This window comes from Podarcis cretensis, assembly GCF_951804945.1.
Source record: "Podarcis cretensis genome assembly, chromosome: 4".
Lineage (NCBI taxonomy): Eukaryota > Metazoa > Chordata > Lepidosauria > Squamata > Lacertidae > Podarcis > Podarcis cretensis.
Genome location: NC_137173.1, coordinates 13,249,087 through 13,267,301, shown reverse-complemented (window position 1 = coordinate 13,267,301; position 18,215 = coordinate 13,249,087). Strand labels below are relative to the sequence as shown.

The 18,215-nt window shown below is 44.2% G+C and overlaps 1 protein-coding gene across 29 annotated transcripts in view; it reads left to right on the top strand.

The window, feature by feature from the left end:
• The window catches only part of DLG2 (discs large MAGUK scaffold protein 2), an 874,668-nt gene that overhangs the window by 343,554 nt on the left and 512,899 nt on the right, over positions 1 to 18,215 (top strand). For 3 of the 29 annotated variants that reach the window (XM_079973439.1, XM_079973435.1, XM_079973432.1), the window contains exon 1: positions 15,185 to 16,127. The exons of 25 other annotated variants lie outside the window; for them this stretch is intronic. In XM_079973439.1, coding sequence (XP_079829565.1) covers positions 16,026 to 16,127 — 102 coding nt within the window. In that variant the 5' untranslated portion in view covers positions 15,185 to 16,025. Of the gene's footprint in view, positions 1 to 15,184; positions 16,128 to 18,215 lie in introns of those variants that run through there. One more of the 29 variants, XM_079973444.1, reaches the window with a different exon arrangement.

Below are 18,215 nucleotides of genomic sequence, written 5' to 3'. Positions count from 1 at the left end.
TCAGCCATGACTGAACCTAATGGTCAGGGGTCCCTTTACCTTTACAGATTGTTGTTGTTTAGTCATTTAGTCATGTCCGACTCTTCGTGACCCCATGGACCAGAGCACACCAGGCACTCCTGTCTTCCACTGCCTCCCGCAGTTTGGTCAAACTCATGCTGGTAGCTTCGAGAACATTGTCCAACCATCTCGTCCTCTGTTGTCCCCTTCTCCTTGTGCCCTCAATTTTTCCCAACAACCTTTACAGATTAGTGCTAGTCAATACATCAGGGCATACTGTCACTACAGAAGTCCCCCCCCCCCCCCGGATCTTTTTTTTAAAGAGTTCCTTTTGAAGCAGCGGCAGAGCTGGACTGAACAATCTGTTAGCGACCCAGTGGGAATTACCAATGCAGGGAGCCATATTTTTCCTTCCTAACAATGCCTGTGGGAATCACACTGTGCCAGGATGTAGCATAGTTCCCTCTGGGATGTTACAGGAGACAATGCAGAAGAGCTGCTCATTGCAATTTCATCTTCACTCCCAGCAGTTGCAAAGCTTTTCATCATCATCATCATTTATTATTATCATTATTAAATTTTGAACCTCCATCTGTAGATCTCAGGGCAGTTCACGACATAAAAATACAAGACTAAAAAATAACCAATAACCCCTCTTCCCACCCCATGTCTTATGTCTTCTTTGTGTGCCCCCAAAGAAACAGAATTAATTTCCATGAAAGTGGTCCCTGGTTCTGTTGAGGACTCAAAATGGTTGTGCGTTCATGCCCCAGTGATACTTTTTTAGCAGAAAGTTGCTTCAAACTGGCTTTTTCTTTAGTCATAATTATTTTCCGTAGCATTTTGGGTTGAGTTCTTTTCCCAGTCTGCAATTTCACATTCAGTCATGCTTGTATAGAGACATAGGAAGAAGACCTGGATTTGGGATGTCACCTTTTTCAAATTTAGGATAGCCCTCGGCTATTATCTGGTCCACATCAACAATGCTTGACAACTTTGCTCCTGACCTTTTTAAATAAAGAAGTTAGGCTACAATCAAAATCACCTTTGCACCAGGCTGAGTGTACGTGTGTGGATTTGGTGGTAGTTTTTGGCCGTTGAATTATTGATTTAAAGGATTGATTCATTATATTTCAATGTTGCTTTTCATTCAAATGAATCTCAGAGTGGCTCACAAACAATAAGTAGCAGTAACATGATAGAACATCACATATACAGCATAAATCATATAGAATAATTAACAAATTGTCAGTGAAGCAATTACAATATATCTTCTTCTTCTTTGATGATCACTCATAGCCGAGTAAGATCATCTTTCATAAGTATGGTTTTAACTGTGAGTCCGTAAGTGACTGTGGAGGCCAAATCTGGATCTACATGCCCTTCCGCAGAGGGGACATAGGTTTCCAGGTGGGAGTTGATCATGGTAAGGGTTTGCCAAGCGTGCCTTCCTCTTAGCGCGTTTCTCCCTTGCGTCCTGAGTTTGAGTGTCTTCAAAGCCCATGACACCTTTGATAAGGGCTGTTCTCTAATTGGTGCGCTCGCAGGCCAGTGTTTCCCAATTGTTGATGTTTATACTACATTTTTAAAGATTTGCCTTGAGAGAGTTTTTAAACCTCTTTTGTTGACCACCAGCATTACGCTTACTATTTTAAAGTTCAGAATAGAGTAGTTGCTTTGGAAGACAATAATCAGGCATCCGCACAACATGACCAGTCTAATGAAGTTGATGTTGGAGAATCATTGCTTCAACACTGGTGATCTTTGCTTCTTCCAGTACACTGGCATTAGTTCGCCTGTCTTCCCAAGTGATGTGTAACATTTTTCGGAGACTCTGTTGATGAAATATTTCAGGTAGTTAGAGATGGCGTTTATAAGTGGTCCATGTTTCCCAAGCATACAGCAAGGTAACAACTAAAAAATATGCTAAGCATCACAATTGAAGCATAAGTTATATTATATGATTAACAAATCAATACCACATTTATAATCTATGAAACAATATTAACATTAACAAAATATCAATAGTAATAGTAGTAGTAGTAATAATAATAATAATATTAATAATAATAATTTATTTATATCCTGCCCATCTGGCTGGGTTTCCCCAGCCATTCTGGGTGGTTCCCAACAGAATAATAAAATAATAATAATAATAATAATAATAATAATAATAATAATAATAATAAAAAAGCAATAAATCACTAAACATCTAAAACTTCCCTAAACAGGGCTACCTTCAGATGTATTCTAAATTTAGCACTGTTAAGTTCATACATATACTCTCCACACCCACATGACTCATAACGTTTCACTCTGTTCAGCTCATTAAAATACATAGACACATGATGTCTATGGCAGCAACTTCCTTCTGAAGGTTCTTTAGGCTAGAAGTATGGCAGCATAGATGAAACCAAACACCCTCTGATGGCAGACAGAGTCTCTCACCCCTCACAGATCTCCCTCTTGTCCTTGCATGCCATTTTTGGCCACCCTATCATGTGGTGCACCCAACTACACTCTACACAGAGTAGAACTATTGGAATTCTATTAATTTCACTGGGTCTGCTTTGAGTAGGACTAGTACTGGCTGCAACCACAAGTCTCTCTGTTTCCTCAGTTCAGTTTGTTGGCTTCCTGGTTGTGCAGAAGAGAGCACCATGATTAATGGTCTTCCGTCAGTCTGATTGATGGGCTTTCTGGTTGCAATAGGTAAGAGATCTGAGAAGGTAGTGCTGGAGGAACTCACAAACCAAGACTGCCTACTATTATTGTTTCTTAGGCATTTTTATGTGAAGTTGACAGTAGTCTTGGGTGCAACAAAAGGGAAGACAATTGCGCTGTTGTGGAAATCCTGAACTGTTGGTAACATGGTGTTGACTGCAATGAAACCCTCGAGTCTCTTAGGTGGTAAAACCTCATGCTGTGTTAGCGAGTTGGCCAGCTCATTGTTTTGAGCAGATTATGATATCTCTTTAATCAAAGTGTGGCAGAAAATCACTTTTAATACAGCCTTTGCTAAAGAGGCTTTTTAAAGCTCGTGTGTAGCTCTCTAGCACGTACAGCAATAACTGCTAAATCATTGACTTGGGCTGCAGTCTTGTACACACTTTCCTAGGAGTAGACATCATTGAACTTACCTGTGAGTAGACCTGTATGGGATTGTGCTCTTTGTTTCCCCTTGCTCCTTTTCTGTCACTAAGATCATATTCTTGCTCCAGGTGCGTTCTGAATTCAGTTTTACATTTATTACCTGGAATGATTGTCTTAAATTTCTGCTGTTGTTTACTTTTATTTTAGGTATATGCAGTTAGGTGGTGTTCATATATGGAATGTGAGCACACCCCCTCCTCCCTGTCTGGAGTTGGGGATTTTTGGTGGAGGAATGCTTTGTCTGTATAAATGCTGTTATCTGCTGCTAACGAGACTTCAAAAAGTGCTTTAACTGCATGTTCCAAGCTATACAGCAAGCAAACAACTCGGACCAGGTGTGAGACGGAGTCAGGCAAATGGTTCCTTCAACTTGATGGTTTTAAAACTTCCTGCCTTTGGAGAAGGGCTAGCATCAGCTTTGAGGCTGCCCTGAGTAAGGTGCCCTCCCTACTCACAAGCACCCACAGGCTGCTACCATGAGACCCAGGCTAGATCTACACAGCTATAAAAAAACACTCTGAAAAAAACAAAAACAAACCATTGTAAAGCTCATAATTGAAAATACTATGGAGTTGCGATTTCAGCTCTGCAGCGCCATCTGATGTCACAGTGCTGTTGTTGTTGTTTAGTCGTTTAGTCGTGTCCAACTCTTCGTGACCCCATGGACCAGAGCACGCCAGGCACTCTTGTCTTCCACTGCCTCCCGCAGTTTGGTCAAACTCATGCTGGTAGCTTCGAGAACACTGTCCAACCATCTCGTCCTCTGTCGTCCCCTTCTCCTTGTGCCCTCCATCTTTCCCAACATCAGGGTCTTTTCCAGGGAGTCTTCTCTTCTCATGAGGTGGCCAAAGTATTGGAGCCTCAGCTTCAGGATCTGTCCTTCCAGTGAGCATTCAGGGCTGGTTTCCTTAAGATTGGATCAGTTTGATCTTCTTGCAGTTCATAGGACTCTCAAGAGTCTCCTCTAGCACCATAATTCAAAAGCATCAATTCTTCGGCTATCAGCCTTCTTTATGGTCCAGCTCTCACTTCCATACATCACTACTGGACGAGATGGTTGGACAGTGTTCTCGAAGCTACCAGAATGAGTTTGACCAAACTGCGGGAGGCAGTGGAAGACAGGAGTGCCTGGCGTGCTCTGGTCCATGGGGTCACGAAGAGTCGGACACGACTAAATGACTAAACAACAAAAACAATGTCCACTGACCTCCTAAAAGATGAGTAGCAATGGTTTGTTGTTGGCATCTGCCTGTCTTGGGAGACAATGGAGCAGTGCATATTTGGAGGTGAAGTTGAGTAGCAAAGGGACCAGAAGATCCATCATTGGATGTGGTAAACATTGGATAGGGTACCAGTTCCTTAGCATAAGACCAGAAATAGCCCTGCACCTCAAATCTACCAGCCACACTTCTGACAGCAGGGGGACAAAGAACATAGTTATGGGTTTAATTTCCCCCCCAAAAAAGAATTTTACTTTCAAAAAGTGTTTGAAGAATAGTTTCCTTAATGTTTACTCTAGGCTGGGGTGGTCCATGGTTTCATTCAGGTGGCCTGCATCATTCCCACACTAAATACTCATACTTATTTTTAAGTGTATTTTTTTACTACTGCTTTCATTTCTCACACTGTATTTCAATTCGTATTCCATGGACAATACAGGAACTAAAAGAAGCAGGAAAATTTAACCGTACAGCATCTAGCATAGCATGTTACAATTGCTACAACAGGCAGAAAAATCACCAAGACCACCAGCAATTTTTAAGTGGCCTGTGGGCAGTGAGGAGTTAGGAAGCCACAGTTAGTTGTTCTCTAGCTAAATACGTTGGCCCATCTATAAAAGAACCAGAAAACAAAACTCTTCCTTGGACAGGGGGAAACTGTCCTTTCCTTTGTCAAAGGAGTAATATTGGGATGGCCAAAATGCATAGCTGTCAACTTACAGATTTGAAAATAAGGGACCGGCAGCCTCGGAAATAAGGGCTCAGCAGCCAAAATAAGGGATTTTCCAGGCACAAGTATGTTCAACTTCTGAGCCCCTCCGAGCCAAAGGCAGAAAGCCCAGCCAGCAGCCAAACAAAGCCTTAAGCGCATCAACCCAGCAAAAGGGATGCAGCAAGGAAAACCACCGTCACCTCTCCGCTGGGAAGCGCTGAGCAAAGGCGAGTCCCCAGGCAACGCAGCCGATTTGATCGGCACAAGGCATGCAAGTTCCACCCCCCAGTCGTTCTTAGACTCCTTATTGGGTGAGCAACGCAGCCAAGCAACACAGTTGGAGCCTCCCTCCTCCCTGGCCACCAGGGAGGGAGGGAAAGGAGCTGCTTGCTTTGAAACCCGAGAAATTTAAGGGACATCATCAATAAGGGACAGCAGCGGGACGCGGTGCTGGGATAAGGGATTTTCCCACCAAATAAGGGACGGTTGACAGCTATGCCAAAATGTTGCCCTCCATATGCATTGCAGGGGGTTGGACTGGATAATCCTTGGGGATCCCTTAAAGCTCCACAATTCTATCCTTCTATGATTCTGTGTTGCTGGACTATAACTCCCATCATCCCTGACCATTGACTGTGTGGGCAGGAGCTGATGGGAGGTGAAGCCCAACATCATATAGAAGGCAGCATGTTAGCAACCTTTGAAATAATACAGCTGGTACTTATTTTTACTCTATCTTTTGAAGAGCCGGTTTAGGCTGGAAGGTCGTGTGCATGTGTTTAAGAAAGCGTACCATTTTGAGTAGCGAGTGGAGTGTGACTGGGAAACAAATCAGCATGTCATTTCATCTTGGAACGCATCCAAGGAGATTGAGAAGACAAGAAGCAAATTAACATCTGTGCCTTCCCACCATCTTCCTACTTGGATTTGAAATGTGCAAAGGAGGTTTTTTCGCTTGTCTGTTCGTGGGTTTGCTCAAAATAGAATCTTCCAAAAGAAGCTTGTGAATGGGTTCACTGTAAAGTACACACTTCAGGGGGAAAATAATAATGCACTTATGAAGAAGAACAAACAGCAATTTTGACTCTGGAGGTAGCATCAGAAATATTGGGGGCGCACGCACACACACCAATATGCTTCCATTTTTCTCTTTGGCACTCTAGAGGAATGTATCCTCTTAAAAAATATTAAATACCACCACCCCCTGTGACACGCTGCTGATCGGTGGACCAGCAATGCTGTTCTGCTCCCACCTTTAAGGCAACAGTGTGATTCATTTTTTAATGATAGTAGCTGCCGGCTTGTAACTATGGAGTGGATTGTCATGGAAACCGCACTCCTTCATCTAAATTTACACCAGGACTTGTTATGAGCAAGACGGTGCTGATTTGATAGAGAACCTGTTTTAATATGTAACTTAATAAAGAGGGAATCGTAAGAGTTGGAGTCAGCGGCCTCAGGGGTCGCCCCGTCCAATGTCCTGCTGTTGCAGGAAGCTCATTCCTACAGCACCCAGGACCAGATTTAAGTCTGATGAGGCCCTAAGTCATGGGTAGGCAAACTGAAGTCCGGGGGCCAGATCCGGCCCAATCACCTTCTAAATCCGGCCCGCGGACGGTCCAGGAATCAGTTTGTTTTTACATGAGTAGAATGTGTCCTTTTATTTAAAATGCATCTCTCGGTTATTTGTGGGGCATAGGAATTCATTCATTCCTCCCCCCCCCCAAAAAAAAAATATAGTCCGGCCCCCCACAAGGTCTGAAGGACAGTGGACCAGCTCCCTGCTGAAAAAGTTTGCTGACCCCTGACTTAGCTACTGAAGGTAATGGGGCCCTTTATATGTCCAGCTGTCCTTTGTCAACAACAAATTGTCACTGTTTTTGTGTGTTGAATATATGCTATATGGCAATTTATGGACCTAATAGGTATCTCAAGCCATTTGCACATATTGTCATGCAACCGGTCCATGCAGAACGGAGGCACCCTATATATAGAAAGGAGCAAACCAGTGATATTTTAGGGAGCAGGCTATCAGGCGGGGCCCATTACTTACACCATAGGAGCCTACACAACACAAAACACTGTTGCTGTATGTAGGTTTTATTTTATTTGTTTTTTATCTTATATTTTGGAAATGTACATCCAGGTTTTTCCCCCTTTACATTTTTTTGGGGGCCCTAAGCTATAGCTTGTTTAGCTTATACATAAATCCAGCACTGACAGCACCCCTGATAGGTTGCCATCCTGAGAGAAGGAGACAGAGAACGAGTGAAGATGCACTTCACATGCCACACCTTTGAGATTTTCTGGGGGGGGGGGCAGGGGGTGGGGAGTCCATCTGCAAATATAGCATGTGAATGACACCAATCTATCTCCACTCTTTGAGGATGAGCATGACTCTGCAAAGCAGTCGCTTGGAATTAGAGGGCTGTTGAGATCATGCCTGGCTTTTAAGGGCTTTCCATAGGCATCTGCTTGGCCAGTGTAAGAGCAGGATGCTGGGCTGGACCAGATGGGCCTTTGGTCTGATCCAGAAGAGGTGCTCTTAAGTTCTTGGACGTTTGCTAGCCAGCGTGTCTGATCCGTGAGCTACAAGGAGCCCTGGCTGATGAAGCGCCGAGGTGAGTTAAGGCAGACATTTGGGTTCAGCAGCAAGGCTAGAGGCCCTGGCACTCTGCTCTGCTCGATGAAATCCTAAACTCTCAGTAAAGCAACATTCTGCCTTGCCTACATTGCATGCAGCACTGTTTCTCTTCAGCGGCAGCCCAGCTTCCCCCAAAAAACTAAGTTATTCGCCATGGTGAGAATATGGAACTTGCATACTTTGCACAATTAATTAGGTAACTTACACTGTCCTTAAGTTATTCCACTCCAGTAATCTGAATGCAAAATCACAATGCAAATGGTGTGTGTGTGTGTTAATCAGTCACATATTGTTTGCAGACTGAAAACAACAACAACAACAGCCACAATGAATGTGAATACCAATCAAATTCTCTTAGTGTTGGAAGGGATCCCAATGGTCATCTAGTCCAACCCCTTGCAATGCAGGAATCTCAGCTCAAGCATCCATAACACGGTTGAAACTAGGATCCCTTTTGATTGTTACTTTCTGCATATTTGGGTTTCTGCTAATTGCTATAGATTTTTACAGATCCTGCTGGTTTCTTCCTGTTTTAGGCTTTTCTAGGTTTCTATGTGTCTGTCTGTCTGTCTATCTATCTGATGTGTTTTTGATTGATGTCTATAAGATGGTGTTAGTTACCATATGCTCCTCTGCAAGGTGTGCGGGAGCTATAAACATGTTACAAAATGTATGATTATTGGGGGATCAGAGCGGGAAGAGGTAGACAACCAGTGTAATTAATAGAACCAGAAACAGCATTGCCACTTTAGAAGGGACGGGGCTTCCATTTGCAGGATACAGAAGTTCCACAGGTGCAGACTCCCCTACCAACTACAGATCGAGGACAACACCTGTTGGATGGCATCCTGTTTCAGGGCTTATAAAACTGCACTTCAAAAAAAAAAAAAAAAAAAAGGAACAGGCCTATTACCTTGCAACTTCTTGTCTTAAATTTATGATGAAACAGAGACAATAAAAGGTTCTGAGTGCCATCTGCTGGGCATATTCAGAACTGGCCACATAAATCAGAAAACTCCTTTTTGCTTTCTTGGTGACTTCTGCATCCAAAAGCATTTAAAGGTTATATTATAAATAGAACCAGTATTTCTGCGGAGACCTAGTGCTATTAAGCAGTATAAAGGAGTCAGTAATTGCTTTCATGAACTTGCTTCTCGAGGTGCAGTTTGCAAGAGCCTCTTTTCTGTGCTGGTCCAGCCCATAGTTCAGTCCAGCATCCTGCTTCTGGCAGAGGTCAGTCAAAAGTTGAAGGTTTTGTTGCTGACCATAGCAATTGGGGACCAGGAGACCTAGCTGGCTGCCTCCTCTAGTATAGATGAAGCCAGGCCATCAGATCTTCAGAGAACATGGAAGTGTGGTTGAGATCTTCTGAGGACAATATGTAATGGGCTTTTCAGTGGCGGTAAAAGGACCCCAGATGTTTAAGTCCTGTCAAAGACGACTATGGGGTTGCAGCGCTCATCTCATTTCAGGCCAAGGGAGCCAGTGTTTGTCCACAGACAGCTTTCCGGGTCATGTGGCCAGCAGGACTAAACCGTTTCTGGCTCAACGGGACACCGTGATGGAAACCAGAGCACATGGAAACGCCGTTTACCTTCCCGCTGCAGTGGTGCCTATTTATTTACTTGTGCTGGTGTGCTTTTGAACTGCTAGGTTGGCAGGAGCTGGGACAGAGCAATGGGAGCTCATCCTGTCTCGGGGATTCGAACCGCCGACCTTCTGATCGGCAAGCCCAAGAGGCTCAGTGGTTTAGACCACAGCGCCACCCGCATCTTTGCAATGCCCTATACAAAAACCTCCTGCAGTGGCCCATCTCAGCCAGCGCCCTTTTCTCACAGCGGCCAACCAGATGCCTGTGGGAAACCTGCAAACGAGATTTAAGCTCAGGAGCCCTTTTTCCACCTTTGGCTTCCAGCAACTGGTATTCAGAAGCATTGCTGCATCCAAGCATGGAGGGAGGGCATAGCCATTGTGGCTGGTAACACTCCGTAGCCTCATCCTCCACGAATCTGCGCAGTCCTCTTTTAAAGTTGGTGGCTATCACTTCCTACTATGGGAGAGAGTTCCACAGTTTAACTATGTGCTGTGTGAAGAAATGCTTTCTTTTATCTCTCCTGAATCTTCCAACGTTCGGTTTCAATGGATGTCCCTGAGTTCTAGAGACATGAGAGAGGGAGAAAAACTGTTCTCTATCTCTTTTCTCTATGCCGTGCATATATCTTTTTACAAGTCTTAAAAGCCCCTATGTCTACCCATTCTCTGATTTAGACACAAGATATAGATGTTCCATGCTTTTTCAGCACTGGTCAGTTTTATTGATTTATTTGTGTGGTTTCAATCTGCTTTTATTTAGCTCTATAAATGCTTCTTTGGGTGTTGTTGTGGTATTATATGAACTCTCATTGAACCCCCCTCTCCCCATTATATCTTATGCAAACTGCCTTCATTTTGTATTAAGCAGTATATACATTTTATAAATAAATCAGCCTTCTGTAGGGATATGAAGGGACCAGCCATCACCATCTCTGGTTTCTCACAAGTCTTCCTTTCTTTAGAATTGGGCAGTTTGTAGCCTGGTAGCACTTGAGGCTGAGGCCTCATGTTACGTGTCCCCCAACTATTTTTGGTGTGGTTTCAGAACTAATGGAAGGGGAAATATTTTATTTCATTTCAAAATTCCCCCCTCTCCCTGGTTGTACGGAAACACATTCACATTTCCAGCTATCTGAGAGCAAATGAGCATGTCGAAATTGGTATGTTTGTATATTTTAAACTAAAATGCTAAAGTCATACTAAAGTCAGAAAGGAATTGCTTTTATTATTACTTATTTATCATCTATTAAATTTAGATACTACTCTATGCCTGCAGATGTCAGCCTGTGCTTTGTATGCAGAAAACCCCAATTTCAGTCCCCAGCATCTCTAGGTAGGGCTAAGAGAGACCTTTGTCTGAATCCCTGGAGAGCATTTTGCAAATCAGTGTAGACAAACCCAGTGGTAGAAGGCAGCTCCTTAGGTTCCTCACCCCAGTGCGACTGATTTCTGAATAGATCAGCACAGGAAAGTGACTCCTAATCTGATATGAGCCAAGGTGAAAGAGCAGTTTTGTCTCTGGCTCCACTTATCATTGGCTCTCTCTGGCTCCACCCAGTACTTTCAGGGGGGGGGATGTTTCTCCACCCCTACCTTAAAGGAGAACCAAAAGGCGGTTCAGAGGCAGTGAGAGCTGGACCATAAAGAAGGCTGATCGCCAAAGAATGGATGCTTTTGAATTATGGTGCTGGAGGAGACTCTTGAGAGTCCCATGGACTGCACGAAGATCAAACCTCTTCATTCTGAAGGAAATCAGCCCTGAGTGCTCACTGGAAGGACAGATCCTGAAGCTGAGGCTCCAATACTTTGGCCACCTCATGAGAAAATAAGACTCCCTGGAAAAGACCCTGATGTTGGGAAAGATGGAGGGCACAAGGAGAAGGGGATGACGGAGGATGAGATGGTTGGATAGTGTTCTCGAAGCTACCAGCATGAGTTTGACCAAACTGTGGGAGACAGTGGAGGACAGGAGTGCCTGGCGTGCTCTGGTCCAGGGGGTCACGAAGAGTCAGACACGACTAAACAACTAAACAACCACAACAATGCCATTGAATACAAGTCACTTTGGTTTAACAATGGGAGAGACAAGTTCCTTTTCTGCCCTCTGGGCTTCCCAGAAGCATGTTTGCGCTACTGTGGGGAAACCCAGATTTGATCCACTGTGAGCTCTTACATCAAAATTGCTTGCATCACCTGTTGTGAAAAATTGCAGAAATGTCTGAAACACATTTACCTTGAAGTAAGCCACATTGTTTTAATGAGGCTTACTCTCGGGTAACTGGGAATAGGATTGCAGACCTAATCTACTCTCTTAAACAGTGTTTTTTTTTGGGGGGCGCAGGGGTACACATACCCCAAAACATTTTGTGACTCTAAGCTTGGCCTCATTGAGAGGCCAATATGAGTAGGAATATGAGTATTTCAATATGAGTAGGAAAATGAGAGTATCCCTAAACATATTTTTTTTTTTTTTAGAAAAAAACACACACACAGCTTTTAAATAAAATAAAATAATGGCTACTGCATTTATGAAAGCCATAAGCATTTCAACGGCCCAAACAGTGACATTTTAATAAATGCTGTAATGCATTTTAATAGATGCTGTAATCTTTATTTTATGTCATTGATACTGTATGGTGTTTCCACTTTAACTCCTCTTGTTCTATAGTAAATCTCTCGCAGTTGTAATCTGCTAATAGAGGTGAAAATTACAACCAAAGTTATTTTTTGCCAGAGATTTTAAAAGAATACTGATTTTAGGCATGTGGTAAAATAAAAGACCCCTTTAAAGACCAAAAATAAGACAAGGGTCTTATGGTCTACCATTAGAAACATGCTGCTCTTGGTGATTTATTATGTATAACAAAGGGACGCAGGAGCGCTGTGGGTTAAAGCCTCAGCGCCTAGGACTTGCCGATCGAAAGGTCGGTGGTTCGAATCCCTGCGGCGGGGTGCGCTCCCGTCGTTCGGTCCCAGCGCCTGCCAACCTAGCAGTTCGAAAGCACCCCCGGGTGCAAGTAGATAAATAGGGACCGCTTACTGGCGGGAAGGTAAACGGCGTTTCCGTGTGCGGCTCTGGCTCGCCAGAGCAGCGATGTCACGCTGGCCACGTGACCCGGAAGTGTCTCCGGACAGCGCTGGCCCCTGGCCTCTTAAGTGAGATGGGCGCACAACCCCAGAGTCTGTCAAGACTGGCCCGTACGGGCAGGGGTACCTTTACCTTTACCTTTTATGTATAACAACAATAAAATGCATAGCATTGGGTATGCCTGGTGTTTGTTTTTTTCTGGCAATATAAGTGGTCTGTTTGTTTAGGGTATTTGCATAGTGCTTAATTACTGAAATCTCTAAATGGTGTGTGTAAAAATTACAACAGCACACCATGAATAAAAACCAATTAAAGCTAATCATAAAAACAGAAAGCTTCCTTAAAATGCTTGCTGGAAAACTGCTTTTTGTTAGGTACCTGAAGTTCAACAGGGAGGTGGGTCTGTCTAATCTCTGCTGGGATGGGGTCCCACAGAATCCAGGCCATAATACTGACTGTACAACTCCTGGTGAGATTTTTGCATGGCAGGGGGTTGGACTAGATGACTCTCAGGGCCCAACTCTACAGTTCTATGATTTTTTGGGGATATAATCTGTGCATCTGAGCCATGGGAGACCACTAGTACAGTCTTCCCCAAACATATCAGTGATTAGGTGGGGATATTCTTGCATTGTAGGGGGTTAGACTAGATGACCCTTGTGGACCTTTCCCACTGTACCATTCTGTGATTCTACATGAAGCATCAGGGATCCCTTAAGCTATCCTGGATTCAAGTGTTAAGGGCCTTGTAAATTCATACCTGAATGGTAACAGTAACAGTAATTTATTATTTGTACCCCACCCATCTGGCTGGGTTTCCCCAGCCACTCTGGGTAGCTTCCAACAAAGATTAAAAATAAATTAAAATGTCATTAAAAACTTCTCTAAACAGGGCTGCCTTCAGATGTCTTCTAAATATCAGGTAGTTATTTTTCTCTTTGACATCTGGTGGGAGGGTGTTCCACAGGGCGGGCGCCACCACCGAGAAGGCCCTCTGCCTGGTTCCCTGTAGCTTAGCTTCTCAAGGTGAGGGAACCACCAGAAGGCCCTCAGCGCTGGACCTCAGTGTCTGGGCAGAACGATGGGGGTGGAGAGGCTCCTTCAGGTAAACTGAGCCAGTATTGATGGCTTGTTAACTGGGTATGTTTAGCTTGGCAAAGAGGAGACTGAGAGGAGATATGAGAGACATCTGCAAATATCTCAAGGGCTGTCACATGGAAGATGGAGCAAGCTTGTTTTCTCCTGCTCTGGAGGGTAGGACTCGAACCAATGGCTTCAAGTTACAAGAAAGGCTATTCCGACTAAACTTTCTGACAGTAAGAGCTGTTTGACAGTGGAATGGTCTCCCTTAGGAGGTTATGGACTCTCCTTCTCTGGAGGTTCTTAAGCAGAGGGTGGATGGCCATCTCTCATGGATACTTTAGCTGAGATTCCTGCATTGCCGAGGGTTGGACTAGATGACCCTTGGGGTCCCTTCCAACTCTACAGTTCTATGATTCTATGAACATTTGAGCAGTCTGTGCAAGCTTTTAAGCACCATTGCTAAGTGCTGGCGATCACTTGTCCCCACCAACAGCCTAGCTGAAGCATCATGATGACAAAACTACAAGTGATGTGACCCCATACATTTCTACTCAGACATAATCCCCACTAAGTTCAATGGGTCTTATTCCCAGGTGAGTGGGCATAGAATTCTTTGCCTTAATGTTCACATGGGCCTTTCCCCATACCTGTTCAAAGCCCTTCATGTGATTTTAATCGAGCAGGCCTATTTCAGTCCCATATTACAACTGGAGGACTGAGGCTGGGAGATGAATAGATTGTATACGAGGTGAGTTTGGAAGAGGTGAGTTTGTGCCACAGCTGAGTCTCAGAGTCTGCTTCTAGATGACCTGCTAATAGATCACTCATCCTGATTTACAGTGGTACCTCGGGTTACAGACGCTTCAGGTTACAGATGCTTTAGGTTACAGACTCCGCTAACCCAGAAATAGTACTTCAGGTTAAGAACTTTGCTACAGGATGAGAACAGAAATCGTGTGCCGCCGGTGGCGGTGGCAGTGGGAGGTCCCATTAGCTAAAGTGGTGCTTCAGGTTAAGAACAGTTTCAGGTTAAGAACAGACCTCCAGAACGAATTAAGTTCTTAACCCGAGGTACCACTGTATTTGCAAAAGGTTTGTGCGGACGTTAGGCAGCTGTTTACTAAGTATCCATTCTGATTTGTTCCCAGTGAGGTTTTTTATGACATTACATCAAGCAGACTAGTATCCCACACTTCCTAGTGCATTTCCCCAGTACTTTCCTTACAGCAAAAAGTTCGGCTTTGTGAGGAAATGGCTTTCTTGCAAAAGGGACCAAAATCATCCTGAATCTGCCAGTATGTGTTTGTATCCTACCTGAAAACAGCAGCTGTCAGGAAGCATCCTTTTTGGCTTGACACCCTTCCTTACAAATGTACTGCACGTGGTGCTAATATCAATCTATACCCATACAACCACCTACACCCATGCAACTAATCAGCTAAAATGGCTCAATCACCTAAGACTGTTGGCATCCGTCTGTCTCGAGAGACAATGGAGTGTGCCCCTAGAAAGTCAAACCACTGGAGAATCACGGCACCTGCTGTGGCTGCAGAGATCGGTCTCCTAATGTACCCGAGGCATCATTAACAGAACTGTACCAAACCTTCCAACTGATAAGCTTCCAGAATAACTCGGTGTATCCTCTTGCAGCTCATTTATTTGCAAATCGGTGTCTGGGGATGTCTGTTTCTCCCCTTGCCCCTCCACGACTGGTGAAGAAGAGTCTCTGAATTTTACTTGCAACTGTCTGGACTTTTTCGCTGTCCCCCTTGTAAATCCAGCACCAGTTTCTTTTGAGCAGAGAGACTCATCTTTCAGACGAAGGAGAGGCTGCTGCTGCTGCTGCTTCCGAGTTCCACCAGACAAATCCTTCTAATTCTTCTTCTTCTTCTTTTTCCCTCTTCCTGGGAGTTTTTTTCAGTGTTGCTGCCGGGGAGCCAGGGACACATATTTCCTTCTTCTTCTTCCTCTTCCTGGAATCTTTTCTCGGTAACATGCTGAAGGCTTCTGAAGCAAGGTCCCAGTTTCCCCCCTTTCCACAATGACTATGTATTGCAGCAAGCCACTGGCTTTTTACCAAATCGGGAGCTGCAGTATTTTTCTTCCGATGGCATAATTTGCAGCCCACTTGAGCTAGCATGACAATCTTATGTGATTATTACGAGTAGGCGGTATGCATCCTTTTACATGCTAATGCGTTCACACCTGCTATTCCACCTTCATTTCCATTTTCTGTTCGGCGTAGAGGAGGGGGGGGTGTGATACATTTTAAAAAATTAATTCCCCCCCCCCACTGGAAGGGGGAAGCCCTGACACTTCATGACTGATGCTGCAGCGTTGATTCATCTACGAGGAAGGGGATGGTTGAATTGGGGGCACAGGTGGCGAGGCGTCTAGGATGCTGCTTCTGACCAGCAGTCGGAAGAGAGGGAGAGAGAAGCTGTTGAGCTGAATGTGTTGCTTTTCCATGTGCCGGCTTAGCTGCTTGTTTTTGTTCCTCCGGCTGGCTGCTTCCACTGCAGCCCTCAAGGAATGTGCCGTATTGTTAACTCTTCTGACAGCGTTACACCAATGATTTGCCACTGCAAAGTTGCCTGCACCAACAACACTTTGTCGTTGATGTTTGGATGCAAGGTAAGATATGCTTGATGCTGCTCTGTGCATTTCCTAACCGGGCTATTGGTGAAGAGCAGCTACAGACAGGGGTTTTGGTTAATGCCGAGAGAGCTGCTTGTATAGATGTGACCGTGGGAGAGAGGGGTCTATTGCTATCTGTGTAAGTACAGTGTTTTTGTTTTGTTTTTAAATAAAATAAACCTGTATGCAGGGGGGTGGTTGGGGGAGATCCTTAGCACACAGACCTAGGACTCTATATAGGGTGTGTATCATTTTTATCTTGGATGTGGCTGCATACTTGATTAAGAAACTGAAGGTTGCTTCATCAGTGCACAGCTATTTCTGTGCACTGAGTTTGACATCGACGCTTGTGTGCCTTAAAAACCCCTGAAGTAGCAGGAATGGACCTACTTGTCTGTCCTGATTAATCGCTGTTGCTTGTAATTAGACCAGAGAAGCCACAGAGTGCAATATTGCATTTTTGGTTATTAAAAAAAATTACAATCAAATCAGTAGAATAAGTTCATACAGGATCCCTGCCACCCCCCCCCCCCAAAAAAAAAAGTATGCAAAAGATGGAGATAATAGGGAATAATTGTGACAGTTTGAACTTAACATATAGATGTTCTTTCCGGAGGTGGAACACTCTCTCCTAGATAAGGTCAGACTGAGGATACTGGAAGCAATTCTGCCCTCCTGAGTTTTCTATAAGGGATGAGCCCATGCTGTTAACAAAAAAGAAAGATGCATTTTAGCATTTTAGGCAGCCTTGGGACAAGGTAGATCTCTGCTTTTCATCTCTTAGCACTCACCTGTAACAGAACTTTCACTTATTCATAATGGGGCAGAACCTCTACTTTTCCACAATGGGACAGAATCCACTTCCATCCCTCATTCATATAGTTGGTTGGGGAGTCATTGTTTACCTATTCCTTAAAAAAAACAAGAACAAAGCCCACCTGTCATACATTTGAAATACAGCAGTGATGGGTAGTGGGTTCCGCGCTGGAAAGAATTCAGAGCTGTCAATAGTAGAGTTCATTACAGCTACAGATACATTAACGAGATGGCTGAATAAAGGTGAATTGGTTCTTCACATGGGTAGGCTATGTTTTAGTACTTACAAGCGATGTAGTGACAAAATATCATATGCCAAAGCATGAAACAGAAATAATACTAAGTGCTAATAGCTGTGAATAGTGCGGGGGGGGGGGAGGGAGGAGACAATAGCCAAAGAAAACTTTTCAGGTTGTGGGAGACACTTGAGCACATATATAGAATGACATTTTAACACAGATAGAGCACTACTTCTGAATATTCGTAGCAATACCTCTGAAACCTTTACAACAACCCAGTAAGGTAGGGCACTTGTTTTATCCCTTGAATGTTAATAGGAGAAGAGACAAGGGTTGATTAAGGCTGCTTGATGAATGTGTGGCTTGAGACTGATTTGCTAAACTTCACCTCCTTTCCCCCAACCCTTTTCAAAGAGTGTTCATGTACAATTATATATGTGACCCAAACTTTTCGTTTACTTAGATCTGTATCTTGCCTTTCCTCTAAGGAGCTCAAGCTAACAGGTGTGATTTAAACCCCTACTCAGTTTAACTGAAGAACAACACAACGCTTGTCCGGTAGGTTAGGCTGAGAGATTGTGACTGGCCCAACATCACGCAGTGAGCTGCTGTAGGGACTTGAATCCCAAACTTTCTGGCAGTAGTGCAGTGAGGCCAGGAATTTGGGGAGTGCTGTGGCTGAGTAGCAGAGCATCTGCTTTCCATGCAGGATGTCTCATGTTCAATCTCTGGCATGTCTAGGTAGCGCTCGGAGGGACCCCTGCCAGTCAGTGTAGACAGTTCTGACTGTCTACACTGGTGGGCCAATGGTCCGACTTGGTATAAATCAGCTTTCTTTGTTTCTATACATACATTCTATGCCTTGCATGCAGAAGGTCCTGGCTTCATCCCCCAGCATCCTAGGTTAGGGGAAACCAGCTGGAGAGCTGCTGCCAGAAGTGTATGCAATATTGAGCTCAATGGGCCAATGGGCCAATGGTCTGCTTCAATACAAGGCATATTCCTAGATCAGGGGTCAGCAAACTTTTCC